At 55.8% G+C, this 15,422-nt stretch overlaps 1 protein-coding gene across 2 annotated transcripts in view; it reads right to left on the minus strand.

The window, feature by feature from the left end:
* HSPA12B (heat shock protein family A (Hsp70) member 12B) overlaps positions 1 to 15,422 on the minus strand; it is a 51,987-nt gene that overhangs the window by 23,820 nt on the left and 12,745 nt on the right. For both annotated transcript variants that reach the window (XM_074992178.1, XM_074992179.1), the window contains exons 4-7: positions 14,298 to 14,422; positions 10,086 to 10,272; positions 4,997 to 5,101; positions 4,286 to 4,402 (exon numbers count right to left, since the gene is read on the minus strand). In XM_074992178.1, coding sequence (XP_074848279.1) covers positions 4,286 to 4,402; positions 4,997 to 5,101; positions 10,086 to 10,272; positions 14,298 to 14,422 — 534 coding nt within the window. The remainder of the gene's footprint in view (positions 1 to 4,285; positions 4,403 to 4,996; positions 5,102 to 10,085; positions 10,273 to 14,297; positions 14,423 to 15,422) is intronic.

Raw genomic sequence — 15,422 nt, forward strand, 5'->3', positions numbered from 1 at the left:
GGGGTCTGATGCCTCTGGGCCACCGAACCCAGCAGTGAGGTTTGAGTCCTCGCCTGGGACACAGAGGAGCCCAGAGCTGCCAACCCAGGCAAACCACTGCCAGGGCCCCGGCTCCTCCCTAATAGCAGGAGGCGTCTTGCCTGCCCTGCTGGGTGCCAGCCTGGCGGAGTCCAACGCTGCTTTATCCAGCCTCAATTATACCCTGCTGCAGCCAGCTACTCCACCCCAGGGCCGGCCCCGGCCCACCCCTAACCTTTTGTGGGCTGTCGCGTCCCCGCCTCCTGCACCCCTCCATTCCCCCGGCTCTCTCTGCTACTAGATCTGCTCTTCCCCCCATCCCCTCCAGCCTGCGCTTCCTTTGGGCGTGTGGCTGTGAAACAATATAGCCAGGGGCGGGGCAGAGCCATGGGACTGATGGTTTGTTCTGGCCTCGGAACAGACCTGTGTTCTCATCCGCCTGCCGGGAGCCAAGCCGGGGTCGGCTGACGCAGCACTTTGGAACAAGCCACAGCAGCTCGAGGGGCCCTGGGATCGAATCCACCCCAAGTGCCTGAGTGACCCTATCCCCAAGGCAGAAGGAACTGACGGATGCTGGGCTGGACCGGCCCTGGGAGGTGCCAGCCCCTGGCGTGGTGGGTCAGTACCAACGCCGTGCCCCAGCACTTCAGCAGGGGCACTGCCCCATCTTGCGGGAGAGCCAGGGATCAGGCCACTCGAGGTCCCTACAGAGACCAGTACCATGGGGCTGTTCATCTCAGGACCCTGGCCTGAGTCCAGTCTGCCTCCCTTGAGTACGTCAGTGGTTTCAGCTGGCATCTTCCACCCCACGACTAAACTGCAGTGAAGCATTGCAGCGTGTCGCTATGTTCTGCCCCAGAAGTGGCTGCATGGCACCCTGCAGAGTCTGCACATGAGCCTGCGGAGTGACCAGGGAGCCAACAGGACCAAAATACCTGATCTGATTTACCCACAAGTGGATTCCTGGAATCACAGAACACTAGAATTGGAAGGGACCTTGAGAGGTCATTGAATCCAGTCCCCTGAACTCATGGCAGGACCAGGCCCCATCTAGACCAGCGGTTTACAACCTGTGACTCCAGATCCTCATGCAGCTGTGTAAGGATTTCTCTGCAGCTCCTGACTTTATAATTGCAAAGCAAAAAAAATAGCCCTCCTGATTATTTTCAGTCAAAAGTGAATGTCTAAAAGCCCAAAAATGAACAACTCATCTCTAAATAACAAACAAGATGTGAGCTCGAAATGTTGGATAACTCCCCTGGAGAGAGAGAAGGTTCGGGAGTGAAAGTCAGGAAGACGGTGGTACAAACACACACGTAAAGTGTGAAGAAATAGAATATGTAAAGAGTTTGTGAACATCCTGCTGTAAATGTGTATTGCATTACAAGTCATTGTGGGCCCTGTTCTGAAAATAGGAGTTACAAAAAGTATTGTTTGATGTTATTTGTTAGGGGCCGTCTTGTGTTCACGTGGATGGTGGCTCTTGAATTATTGAGTTTTTTACCAAATTGCAAAAAAATGGCTCTTCTTGCTATTTTGTGTGCTGACCCCTGGTCCAGACCATCCCTGAGAGGTGTCTGTCTAACCTGCTGTTAAATATCTCCAGCGATGGAGATTCCACAACCTCCCCTGGCAATTTATTCCAGTGTTTGACCACCCTGACGGGTAGGAAGTTTTTCCTAATCTCCAACCTAAACCTCCCTTGCTGCAGTTTAAGCCCATTGCTTCTTGTTCTATCCTCAGGGGCTAAAGAGAACAATTTTTCTCCCTCCTCCTCCTAACACTCTTTTTGGTATTTGAAAACCACTATCATGTCCCCTCTCAGTCTTCTCTTTTCTAAACAAAACAAGCCCAGATCTTTCAGTCTTCCCTCACAGCTCATGTTCTCTAGACCTTTCATCAGTCTTGTTGCTCTTCTCTGGACTTTCTCCAACTTCTCTACATCTGTCTTGAAATGTGGCGCCCAGACCTGGACGCGACACTCCAACTGAGGCCTGATCAGCACTGAGTAGACTGGAAGAACAACTTCTCATGTCTTTGCTTTTTTCATTGAAAGACGTATTTTGCCTATTTGAATACAAGTAGCACCTAAAGGATTTTAGGTCACTATTACTAATTATTATTCCATCTGTCATCTATACTTTGGCCAGGATTAAGCAAGTATTCTGTAGCCAGTTTGCTTGGTCCCAGAGGAGGACTGCTTCAAAGGGCTTGTGATGCTGTGCTCAGATGTGATGGTAATAAGAGTTGTAGCTGCACCTAGAACAGGGTTCTCAACCTGTTTACCCTTGTGGGCTGAATATGCAGCTCTGGGTTTAAAGGGCAGGGCAAGGTATCATATACACTATCTATTTAACTACCTGGATGTCCCTGAGGATGTCACAGAGGCTGCAGCTGTGTGCTGGTTGGTCTGTGAGTTGAGAACCACTGACCTAGGGAGAGTGGATATATTTCCCCTTTCTCCAAACCTCTTATTATTATTATTATTTTTTAACTGGATTCTCACTTTTGTTCAGAATTTTCACCTTACTGGTCAATCCTTCCCTGCGAATGCCAGAGCAGTCAGCCCTTTTACCACTCCTGTTAATACGTCCCAGAATCACGTCTGCTTTTATTGCAACAGCATCACGCTGTTGGCTCATATTTAGCTTGTGGTCCACTGTGACCCCCTAGGTCCCTCTCCGCAGGACTCCTTCCTAGACTGTGGCTTCCCATTCTGCATGTGTGAAATGTGTGTGGGTTGCCAGCAAGGGATGGTTGCTGGGAGGGGTATAAATGAGGTGTCTGTTCTAGTTTTACAAAACTTAAGACCAGCCAGACCGGGACAGCCCAAAGTTCCATCCAGGCCAGCGTCCTGTCTTTGACCAGTGGCCAGAGCCAGGGGCCGCAGAAGGAGTGAACACAACAGGGCAATTCTCCAGTGATCCATCCTCTGTCACCCACTCCCAGCTTCCGGCAAAGAGCAGCTAGGGACAGCCAGGGCACAGGGGCTTGGCCCAGCGCCAGCAGTAACGCCCACGTGTTCCCCAGCAGAGGCTCCTTCTGAGCTCTGCTGCACCCCAGAGTCCCCGAGGAGCATGGCTGGGCCGGCCCCAAGTGTTTTGCTGCCCGGAGCTGAAAATGTTTTCAGTGCCCCCCTAAGCCGACGAGGGGAAAACTCCTCAGTGACACCTGACAATTGGTGCCCAAGACAAGCACCCGGTCTGCCCGTCCCTACGGCCGGCCCTCGATCCACACGCTGGGGTGCGTGTGGGACCCAGCTCAAATCAGGCATCCAGTCCTTCCCCCAGCCGGCATGCAGGCACTGCTGGGTGCCAGCCACCAGCCTGGAGACATGGGAGCTCAGCAACAAGCAACAAACTCTGTCAAGGAGAGGCGGAGAAGGAGAGACGGGAACTATCTCGGTTGGGGAGGTGATAATAGCCTCAAGTGCCTGGCCAGCAGCAGGTGTAACCGTCCTGCCTGGCTCCACAGAGACTGCGCAACCAGGCGCCTGCACCACTACACACATGAACAGCGTGCCTAAGGTAAAGGAGTAACTCCCCTAGCGGGCAGCTGTAGTGGACTGTTATCCCTCAGGTGGTAAAGTCCTCCAAAACCCCACTCAGCTCATCCCAAGTATCCAAGAACAGGCGTTCGAGTCCCACTCCAACTGCCTCTTTTGCAACCCCCAGTGGGCCACAAGGAGGGGTTGACCCTGGACTCCCACACAACAAGCTTCAGCCACACCTTCCTGAGGTAAAGAAGTAACTCCACTCATTTGGCAGCAGTAGTAGACTCTTATCCACGGCTCCTGGTGAAGGACAAAGCCCCTCTGGCTCTCAGTGGGAGCTCATGCTGTGTGCCTCTGGCTGTACAACCTCTGAATCTAAACTCATGCATTTAAGAAAGAGGTAGAATTTAAACTACCCCCACACTCCGGACAACCCCGACAGTCCGATGGGTCGCACTGCGGAATCAGCTTACAAAGCCGTTCACTGAGCTCCCATCACGTGGGCATTTCAGCTCAAGAATGGCCCCCAGGCGAATGCTGACTGCAGTCCCTGGCCGCTCAGGCCATGGGACACCAACGCGAGCAGCACGCGGGGGACATCCACTTTAAAAGCACCCACACGGGTGAGGAGGGAGATTGGACATTGCACAGAAACGCTGCCCTGGCCTGGGGGGCAAGGGGGATGGGTCGAGGGGGGACCTAATAAATCCCTGCTTAGCACAATCCTCGCAACAGCCCTGGAGGTGAGATGGGAACCAGCATGAAGCTCCTCACCTTGTATGCAGCTTCCCTCATGAACTGCTTGGCAGGCTGCTTCCAGATGGCCGGCACGGTGATGACCCATCGGATGGCCTGCTTCTCTTGCAGAGACGGACACTGGTCCTTGAGCTCCTGTTGGAGAAGCAGGAACTGGCGGCCAAGCCCCATGCACCAGGGCACATCATGATGGCCTGCGGGCGGGTCAGGAAGGAATTCCCGGAGGGATGCCGCTGGGCAGGTGCGTTACCGGGGGGGAGGAGAGCGAAGGGGCCTGCACAGCAGGGCAGGAGGGCTCCAGGAAGGGAGGAAAGCCCTGCTGAGTTCTGGAGCTCAGGGTGAGGGCTGTGTTGGGAAGGGTCGCCTGCCCTGCCACTGCCTCTGTCGCACCTCCTCTGCCGGCTGGCGCCTTTCACCCACACCAGCTGGCACAGAAGAGGACCAGTGGCTGCCCCTCTTTTGGGCTGTCTAATCCCATGATGGCATTCGGCCACCCATGACGTCGGAGTGTCCTGATCCGGGACTTGTGCCTGATCTCTGCATTAGTTCTGTCTGGCACATCTCCCGGGACTCCTCCAGCTTTGCAGCCAAATCCACAGGAGGGGGATTTCCCTGGCCCAGGTCAGCTCTGCTGCAGCTGATCCCCATGGGGCAGGGATCCCCCTGGGAAATTCCCCATGGTTTGCAGTCAACTCCCAGCCCTTCCCCCGACTCCGGGGCCTGCCTTACCTGCACGGCATGCTGCTTGAAGAAGCGAAGGGCATGGGCAAAGATCTCCAGTGCCTGGACCTTCTTCCCATTCACAGCTTCTAATTCGGTCTTCATGGTGAGGTCCTAGGAAAGCGAGGCAGAAACAGCAGTGCAGTTAGATGGGAGGTGTCAACGGAAATTTCCTGCAATATCCCCCTTCACAACATCCCCTGGCGAGGAGTTCCGCAGGTTGGCCATGTGCTGTGTGAAGAAGGACTGCCTTCGGGTTGCCTTAAAACTGCTGCCCATTCATTTCATGTGACAACCCCTAGTGCTTGTGTTAGTTAGGGAAACAAGGAAATAACTTTTCCTTAATTATTTACTCAACGCTGGGGTGCATCCACACTTGCATTCCTCTTTTGAAAGAGGGAATAGGGAAACCGGAAATGTAAATGAGGTGCATATTTGCATATTTGGCACCTCATTTGTATATTCTTATTTTGAAAGAGCTTCTTTCAAAAGAAGAAAACCAGTGTAGACGCTGCTCTTTCGAAAGTAAACCCCATCTTCAAAAGAATCCTTCTTCCCATTAAATAAAGGGGTTTACTTTCGAAAGAGCAGCGTCTACACTGGTTTTCTTCTTTTGAAAGAATCTCTTTCAAAATACGAATATGCAAACAAGGTGCCAAATATGCAAATATGCACCTCATTTGGATGTCCGATTTCCCTCATTTGCATACCCTCTTTCGAAAGAGGAATGCAAATGTAGATGCACCCCAGGGCTACATCTACACTAGCACACTACGTCGAAGTAGCCTGTTTCGACATAAGCACATCGAAATAGGCTTCGACGCGTTTCGTCTACACGTCCTCCAGGGCTGGTGCCATCGACATTCAACATTGAAGTAGCGGCAGAGAACGTCGAAAGGAGCCGCCCCAGAAGGAAATGCGGAGCGTCCACAGACACAAGCGATCCCTGTCGAAATAAGGGGCCAGCAAAGCCCCAAGCCGCTCCCTTTAAGGGCTCCTCCCAGAAACACCCGGCCTGCACAACACGAGATCCACAGAGCCGACATCCAGTTGCAGACCCTGTGCACACGGCATGGAGCCCAAGCTGCAGCAGCAGCAGCAGCAGCCAGAAGCCCTGGGTTAAGGGGTGCTGCACGCGGTGACCATAGAGCCTCACAGGAACTGGACAGAGCATCTCTCAACCCCTCAGCTGATGGCTACCATGGAGGACCCCGCTGTTTTGACGTAGCAGGATGCAGATCGTCTAGACACGCCCTACTTCAATATTGAACATCGAAGTAGGGCGCTATTCCCATCTTTGGATAGGAATGGCGATTTCGACATCTCGTCACCTCACGTCTATTTCAACATCAAAATAGCTCACGGTGCATGTACATGTGACGCGTGCTATTTCGACGTTGTGCTAGCTACTTCGAAGCAGCCAGCTTGTGTAAACGCACCCCAGGTGTCATTATATAGACCTCTCTCACCATGATTCTAAAGCAGGGGTCCGTGTACCCCCACAGGTACTCAGAGCTCTTCTTCTCAGTGCTTCTCAACCTTTTTGTGAATAAAAAATTGGACATTTTACATTCATCTATTTTTTATTTATCCTTTTTGCAGAAGCATAAGTACAACGGCAAGTTTCTTGTCTACAGGCCATTGCTTCCAACCAACTAGTTACAATTAAGTTGTTTAAACAAATGTCTTGCAATGGTAGAAAAAACTTTTGTGTTTCTGAAAATTGTAGTTACTAGGGGTACTTGCAATGGGTTTTTTTTTTGGAAAAAGGGGGGTCTTTATACAAAAACAGTTAGACCATATCCCCCTCCCCAGCCTCCTCTTTTCTAAGTAGTAAAGTCCCAGGTTTTTTAATCTCTCCCCATACGGCAGCTGTTCCAAAGCCCTCATCACTTTTGTTGCCCTTTTCTGAGGTCTGAGTTGATGTCAGGAGAAATGATTGTGGATCCGACACGGGGGCCTGTGTTCCTGTGGGCTCCAAGGACAGCGCTGAACAATGTGGGAGACAGAAATGGCCTTGTGGGGTAATGTGTGTGAAGCGCCTTTCCTGGGAAATGTGAATGCAAATCCCCCCCGGCCCTGCCAAGCTGAGGAAGCTCCTGGATTCCCTGTCCCCTGATTCTGCTGATCAGTGCCCTGGGCTGGCCAGAGGAACGACTGACCCATGCCCGGGGGCGGTCCTTGTGGACTGAAGCTGTTATCAACTTGCACCCCGGAAGGCCCCCTTGGTGGGGTCTGAGGGACCGACTCCTGCTGCAGCCCCGGCGGAGCTGGGGGAACAGCGTGCGTGGGGGCTTTAGTGTGTTCGCTGGGTTCTCCGCGATGCTTTGCCCACTGGAAGGAAGGTGTTTGCTCACAAAGAGCTGGAGGTAACACCCTGCTGCAGGCCATGGCACTGCCGATAGCCTCTGGAGACAGCAGAGCGCAGGCGCTGGCCTGCTAGGCTGGTAGCACCTCGGGGCAGAGCCCAATGCAGCCTGGAAATACCCCCAGCAGGTGGAAGGGAGATGTGGGTCTGCACCAAGAGAGATGCTGGCTGGGGAGTGGGGGGCAGACGCCAATTGAGGGCGCCTTGGTGGCCTTGGAGGGAAAATGCAGGTGCAGTCGCTTTGCCCTGCGGCGCAGGGACTGGACCAAACCCAGGAGCTGAGGGCTAGTCCCCAGGAGCTTCGGCTAGCCCAGGAGTGGGCAGTAAGTCTCAACGGGTGGTACCCTGAGATTAGGGTCAGGGGCCCAGGGCTGCACTTTCCTATGGAGGGGTTGGGGGTCGGGGAGAGAGGTGGATGCAGAAGGGAGTTTGGGGTGGGAGATGGGGGGCAGGAGAGAGTGGGAGGTCTGAGAGGGAGCTAGGGTGAAGGAAGGGGTTATGGACCTGGGCCAGGGGGATGGGGTGCTGGGTCCGGGAGGGGGTGTGGGTGCACGAGAGGGTTCTGGCCTGGGGGAGGGCTGTAGGGGGCATGCAGGGCCTGGGACGGCGCCGTGACCGGGGGCAGAGGGAGGAGAGTGCAGGGGAGTTGGGCAGTGACCTGGGCAGGGGATTGGGGTGCCAGGCCTGGGAAGGAGCTGGGGTGCAAGAAGGGGGTGCCAGAGGCAGGCTCGGGCTGGGAGGCACTTACTTAAGCAGCTCCCAGCCAGCAGCACTCGCAGGCAGCCCCCTGCCTGCCAGCAGCCCCAGAGCGCTCAAGGCGGCTGGCTGGTCCATGCAGCTCTCGGAGCTGTTCGGGGGAGGGCTTCTCTTACTGGCCCCACCCCCAGCAAGAGCCGTCAGCTCCTATTTGCCAGAAACCAGCCAATGGGAGATGAGAAATTGTGCAGCGCTGACCGCACCCCCAGGGTTTCCAGCTAATAGGAGCGGAGGGATTTTGCTGGGGGCGGCAGCAGCCTGCAGAGCTCCGCCCCTGCAGCGCAGAGAGCCCCAGGGGGCAGCCAGCGCCTTTGAGTGGCACCGCTCTGGACAGCGGGCTGGCCTGAAAGGCTTGGCAGGCTTGATCCTGCCCACTCCCGTGCTAGCAGCTGTCACCCCCAGGGGTGGTCGCTCAGGTCTGCCAGCTGAGAGCAGGACCCAGTGCAGCGGGCAGCCATGTGGCCAGCTTCTCCATCTGCTCCACAGGTGTGAGTGGAGAGGCGAGCCCCTCCAGCGGGCAGACAGGGAACCGTACCCCCCCCTTTGCTGGAAGGTGCCGAGGTGCCCAGCCCGCCGGGGCTCCCCCTGCCAGCGGGAGGGGAGGCGGTACACGGAATTACTGCCCCTCTGGAGGCGAGGAGTGGGGGGCGGGTTGCCACGCAGGGGGAGCAGCTCCGCTCCCAGGAGGAGCAACAGGAGCTCACGCTGCAATTCAGCATCATGGAAGGCGCCCGGCTGACATCTGCTCTCCCCTGCATGGTGACATGTTCACAGTGGTGGGGCCTAGGACCTCCTTCCGCCTGCTCCCAACCCGCCCAGCCTTGAGCTTAAGGGGAGCCGATTGCTACCCAGGGTCTGTGACACAGACTCGATCCCTTCGGCTCGCATGCAGCAGAGGCCGGGGCGCCCGTACCCCCATCCGCAGCCCTCACTGCAAGCGGAGCGACTCTGCTGATTTACAAAAATCGGGCAAAACTATTCAGGACGTTAGATTGAATTCTGCCTTCCCCTCCCCGGCTTTTTCCAACGACCGAGCTGGGCACGTCTGTTCCAACTGTCACTGCCTGAGAGATTCCTGAAAACAAAACACACCCTCGCTTCTCCCCTCCCCTTGTTTTCCAACCTGCCGTGGCTTGCTGGGGTAGTGGGGTTAAGTACTTATCATAGAACCATGGAATCCCAGGGCGGGAAGGGACCTCAGGAGGTCGTCTAGTCCAGCCCCTGCCCAAAGCAGGATCAACCCCAACTAAGTCATCCCAGCCAGGACCTTGTCCAGCTGGGACATAAAAACCTCTAGGAATGGAGAATCCACCACCTCTCTAGGCAACGCATCCCAGTGCTTCACCACCCGCCTGGGGAAGTAGTTTTTCCTGATATTCAACCTACTCCTCCCTCCCTGTAACTTCAGCCCATTGCTCCTTGTTCTGCCATCTGACACCACTGAGAACAGCCTCTCTCCGTCCCCTTTAGAGCTCCCCTGCAGGAAGTTGAAGGCTGCTATTAAATCACCCCTCAGTCTTCTCTTCTGCAAAATAAACAAGCCCAAATCCCTCAGCCTCTCCTCACAGGTCATGTGCTCCAGCCCCTTCATCACTTTTTTGGCCTCTACTGAACCTGCTCCAGCCCATCCACATTCTTTCTACACCAGGGGGCCCAAAACTCGACACATTACTTCACCCGGCCCTACCTTTTGCTTCCTCCATTGGTTACCGCGTTTGCTGAACAACTCTGCAAATGCGCAGCCCCCAAGTGGCAGCAAACCTGTGACACTGACGTTAAAATTCAGTGCGGTTTCGCAGGGGCAAATGTACCAGCATTGCCTGTCCTGCCCTCACACATGGGCTTTTCCTGGAAGACGGGGGGCGGGGGGTGGTATTTTTAAAGTGCAAGTAGGTCGTCCCATCCGGCCCCATCTCATGCACCTTGGGCTGTCCCCGGTGGTCAGGGTAACGTGCCCCCAAGGGGTTCACTTACACTAGTGCTGTGAATCTTCATCTTAAACTTCTCAAAGTAGAGCCAGTCCCGAGCCTCCTCAGGATCCAGGTCGTGGTAATAGTCCCGGGCCGTGTAGCCGAAGCTGTGAAAGGCGCCCTCCGGGGTCAGCAAGAGGCTGGTGGGCGTTTTCTGGTTGGCTACTCCGGGATCACCCCCTTCCCATTTCCTGCAATGAGCAACGGGGGTGGATTTAATGTCCTGCATTATAGGTGACAGGCCCTGTTTCGGATAGGTAAGCCATCCTCCTGGGAGGAGTGGCTAGAAAACCCTGCCCAAAGGGCTGAATGGCTCCGGGGGGGGATAGGATATAGAACCTCGCTAGGTCGCACCAGCCTCGGACCAGGACCCCGGCGCGCTCGGTGCTGTACAAATACAGAACAAAAAGTGCCTGCCAGACACAAGTGGTACACACTGTTAAGAGGGGGCACAATTTAAAGAGTCACCTCCCCCAAAGAACTTGAGTCATTGCCCCCTGCACAGCATGCTCCCCCTCTTACCCGCAGCGCTTTGCGGCTGCCTCTGCCCGCAGCTGCAGCTGCCGCACAGGGAGAGAGCCTGGTCAACAAATCCTGGGCAGAAATGCAGGGGGAGCATGACCCTGTGTGCTACCCCAGACCTCTAGTCCCTGCCCTGAACAGCTTACAACCACTGTGTAGGACAAGAGACGGCAGGGGGGGTCTGAGCAAACAATGGGACAGCCTGGCTGGCAGTGGTCTCCATGGGTCTATACTAGAGAGTTTTGGCAACAGTAGGGGCCTTTTGTCGACATAACTCAGGGCGCATATAACACGCTTAACGTATTCTGTCGACAGATTCTCGTCGGCACTCTGCATTTGCCTCGACAGTATTATCCCTCAAAAATCTGAGGCATAACAATCTCTGGACAGAGCAATATCGACAAAAGTGTAGTGTAGACACGTCTGTCGACAGAGAGGACTTCTGGTTGCTGGGCAGCCCTCTTTGCAGAGCTGCCGTTCTGCTTTCTGGCACTGGAGGACAGTGCAGTCTGGCAGCTCTCTGACGACAGAGCAAGCTGTGTGTAGACGCAATCTATTGGCCATGTCTACACTAGCCCCAAACTTTGAAACGGCCATGCAAATGGCCATGCAAATGGCCGTTTCGAAGTCTGGGGCTAGTGTAGACATAGCCATTGACAGCAGTTCTGTCCAGATGTCACTGTCGACAGTCATTTCTGTGGACAGATGCTTCTAGTGTAGATATAGCCCAAGAGTTTAGCTGCTTTGCAGGGCTCAAGGCAAAGGAGAGCTCGGAGGAGGGGCCAGAGCTCACCTGGCGGCAGTTTATGGGGAGTTCCTGTCAAGCTTTAGGGACAGCAAGGGAGAAAGCACCACTGGGCTTGCTTATGCATTTGACAAACAGGTGATGGAGGCAGCATGGTGTGATGGAGTGAGAGGAGTGAACGTGTGAGACTCAGGCTGGATGTGGGAGACAAGCAGAGCAGCTCCCAGCGGCTAAGGATGACGCTGGGGCTATAACCTAGGCTGGCAGGTAACACCTCTGCCCTGGACAAAGAGGAGGGAGGAGCTCCTGACCTGTCCATGTGTCCACCCACCATCTCCTGCCCCTGCCTTCAGCCCCTCTGGCCACGTCTGCACCACAGCAAGTCTCTGAGCATGGGGCCCCAGTGAATAGCTGCCTGGTCTCCTTCCCCCTCCTCCCCTGCCTCCTGCCTCGGCTCCCTCATCTCCCAACCCGCCGCCTTCCACTCACTCCCCTCCCCACAGCTTGTCCTCACTAATAGCCCAGCCAGGCCTGGTCTGTGTCTGGCCCCTGCTTTCAGCTCGTTCCCTCTTCCCGTCTGCGTGCCTCTGGGCTGCCGTCCCCAGCTAAGCTCGCCTCCTCTGTGGCTGCAGCCAGCCGTGAGAGTGGGCCTTGCACAATGCCCCCTAAATGAGGAGCCAACCTCTCCGGTTCCCTGTGGGCCTGTCCTCCAGTCCAGGTGAATCCAGCTGACCAGTGTCCCAGCCTGGCCCCTTGTTGGAGCTGGGCTTGGCTGCCCTGGCACCAGAGCCTGGCCTGCTCTCTCAGAGCAGTCACTGTTCAGGGAATGAATGCACACAAAACAGACATCAGAAAACTCCTGATTCACAAACCTGTCAGCCAGCACTTCACTGGAGTGGGCTGTTCTGCTAACGACCTGAAAGTCTGTGTTCTACTGAAAAGGAACTTTAAGGACCCCCTGCAGAGAGAGGGCGAAACTCTCTTATATCAGATTCGACACATTAGCACGTGGTTTGAGCTGGGACTGCAATTACCTGGGCCATTATACAGACTCTTTTACATACTTCGTTTTATCTGACTCTTGACTTTCCCCCCTCCTACTGCCCCTCTGCTCTTCTGATTTGCCCACCTTGGCTACAGTTTCTTCTGATTTGTCCACCTTGATAACTATGTTTGGTTCTCTGTGCTTTAAATATTGAGTCTGGTCTGGTCTGGCTCTGGGCTGAAGACGTGGGTCCGTCCCACGAAAGCTCAGCACCTAATAAATTATTTTGTTTAGTCTTTAAAGGGCTGCTGGACTGCTTTCTTGTTTGATAGAATATAGACTAACATGGCGATCTCTCTGTTACTGCTCAGGAATGGACACCTCTGGTGAGACACAGAAAAGTTCCCTGGCTGCCCACTTCGCACACCACCTCACCACTGAGAGGAGCTCAGGACACCAGGTGCAGCTCTGGGACTTCTGCCTCTTTGGCTGGTTCACAGCAAGGGGCCCCCAGTTGCTCAGAAAACAGAGCCAGGCTCTTGCCCTCCAAAAGGCAGGACAGACGTGTGCTGGGAGCACTGGAGGGGGCTCGAGAGATCTGGGTGTCAGCTTGGGCAAGTCAACTAAATTGCCCTGTGCCTCAGTTTCCCTATCCAGTCACCCCTCCGGCAGCAAGGGGACAGATACGGTGGTGTCACTAGGTAGCAGCACAAGTCTCGGCCCAAGTCCTGCCGATAGCTTTTGGCCTCCGACTGAAGGAGGAACTGTTAGGTAAGTGAGCAGAGGATGGCAGGAGGGGAGCCCCAAGGGCCCTGATCGCCAAGCAGGTGCTGACTCAGAATGGAGGTGTCCGAGGGCCGCAGGAAAGCGTGCTCCATCGCAGGGCCTGCTGGCCAGGCACTGTGCAGCTTGTCTGCACTGGGTCACTTCACCCTCAGCTGTGGGGCGCTCTCGCACGGGGACAGCACCCCAAGCCCAGCACAGCCGTTGCACCTCGCAGCCCCCAGCTCCTCAGAGGAAATGGCGCATGGCCCGGAGAGGGGCCCAAGCCGTAACGTGGCGTCGAGCTGGGACACCCTAAAACCAGGGGGTGTTGGGGTTCAGCCCGTTAGGGCTCACTATTGAGTTAGGATCCAGCTTCCAAAGCCTCTGGGAGAGTAGGGGAGCTCAGACCTAAGGCCTTTCACTCTCTAGCATTGGCAGCCAGTAGGAGGCAGAATTTCCCAGTGGTTAGGCACTAGTCTGGGACAAGTCTCTGAGACTCCGGTCTGCAGCTGTAGGCTGGGGAGGAAAATGCTGCCCTGCCTCGTGCAGGGGCTGGGAGGGGTCCAGATGCTGCAGTGAGGACCTCAAAAGGGCCCAAGAGAGACTGGAGATGGTGCTGAAAGCAGCTGCACAACCAAATCTGCCTCTGCAGGGCCCAGCCGGCCCAGCCCAAGGCAAGGTAACCTCCCGCCTGGCTCTCCCGCCCTACAGTCGGTCACACACGCAGCCGGCAAGAGACAATTCCGCTGCTGGAGAGGAAATAGGCTCAGGAGGGACCAGCTCTTGCAGCCAGTGCAGCACTGAGCCCGAACGCTCTTTCTGAAGGCGCTGCCTGGTCGGGGTCCAGTGACACCCGCTTTCACCTCTGCCTGTGGGACATGATGCCAGCCTGACACACGCCTCCCCGCAGGCATCGCCCTCCGCTTCTTGGGCTGCCCTGGTTCCCCATCGCCCACCTCCTCTTCCCAGGTGCCCGGGTACCCAGGAGGGCGGGGGAAGATGCTCAGCACTGGGTCGGAGGGAGGGAAGATTCAGCCGCAGGGAGAAGGGAGAACCATCCATCAGGACAGGGCTGCCCGCGGGTTAACCTGCTCCCCGTTTGCTCTCGTCTCCCTACTAAATGCAAGAGCTGCACAGAAAGGCGGCTGCTGTGCCCCTCTCACTTTTAACCACCCTCCCGCTGCAGCAGGCCAGCTTACCTCATCATGTGAATAGCCTCGGGGTCGTTGGAGAAGCTGAAGGCGTAGCCGCTGGAGGTCGTGCCAAAGTCAATGGCCACCACCACGGAAAAGGTGGTGGGTCGCTGTGCCCGGGCTTCGTTCCTCTGAAACACCACAAGGAGCAGCCACAGCTGATCAGCACAGGGTGCACCTGAACCCGGACCCTGTTGTGAGCAGGGCCAGTGCCGGCTGCTTCAGAGGACAGTGCAAGAAATCCCCCAGGTCCAGGGTAACCTGCCTCGGGGAAAGCTTCTTGCAGAGTTCCATGAGTTGCAGGTCGGTTTACGTCCTGAGCTCTGGGGACTTATATCAAGTCAAAACCCTGGGGCTCGTCACTCCTCATCAGTGGCTCTCTGGGCAGTCTCATTAGCAGACAATTGTCCCCCCCTCCACACCCCTTTTAAAAACATCTATTGAGGTTTGCGGTTCCGCAGGGCTCTCGCGGCAGTGAGTTCCCGACGCTACCGTCAGAAGGTGGCCAGAGAAGGGCTGTGGATAGGGCTGGAGGAGAAAGAGGAACTGCCCTTGCTCCCCAGCTCTCGGCACCTCCTGTTGGAACCGAGTGGCACATTACAGAGAAAAGTGGGGACCAAATCCCCAAACACTGAGCCCTCCCGAACGTCGGAAGAGTTTGCTCAGCTTCCTCTCCAGTGCCCTCAGATAGACAGCGCCCTGCGGGAGACCCTGCCACAAAGGAGTCTGTCTCCCGTCGAGTAAGAGAAGGTCTTGTTGCTGACTCTCCGTTGCCACTGAAGCGGCATAAACAATTCGGGGGTGGCCTGGCTGAGGGACACAAACACCCTCTTGCGCAGGACTCGGATGTTTGCACCACGCGCTCGTGTGAGGTGCAGGAGACGAATGAAAAAGAAAGCCCATCGGTGCAGGAGGCTGAGCCGGCCCGCACCCCGCAGGAAAAGTGCCTTCTGGACCCAAGCTAATGGTAATTGCCCACCCTGAGGATGCGGATCAGTTACCTTCATTATACAGGTGCCTGATCTACTCTGCCAAAGCAGTCGGTGTGTGCTGACGGGTGCCTACGGGGAGATACCGAAGGGTCTGAGCTTTCCGCCCCCTCCCTGCCCCTCACTGAACAGCTCTGTGCCT

The sequence above is a fragment of the Carettochelys insculpta genome, chromosome 4, assembly GCF_033958435.1.
Source record: "Carettochelys insculpta isolate YL-2023 chromosome 4, ASM3395843v1, whole genome shotgun sequence".
In the NCBI taxonomy this organism is placed as follows: domain Eukaryota; kingdom Metazoa; phylum Chordata; order Testudines; family Carettochelyidae; genus Carettochelys; species Carettochelys insculpta.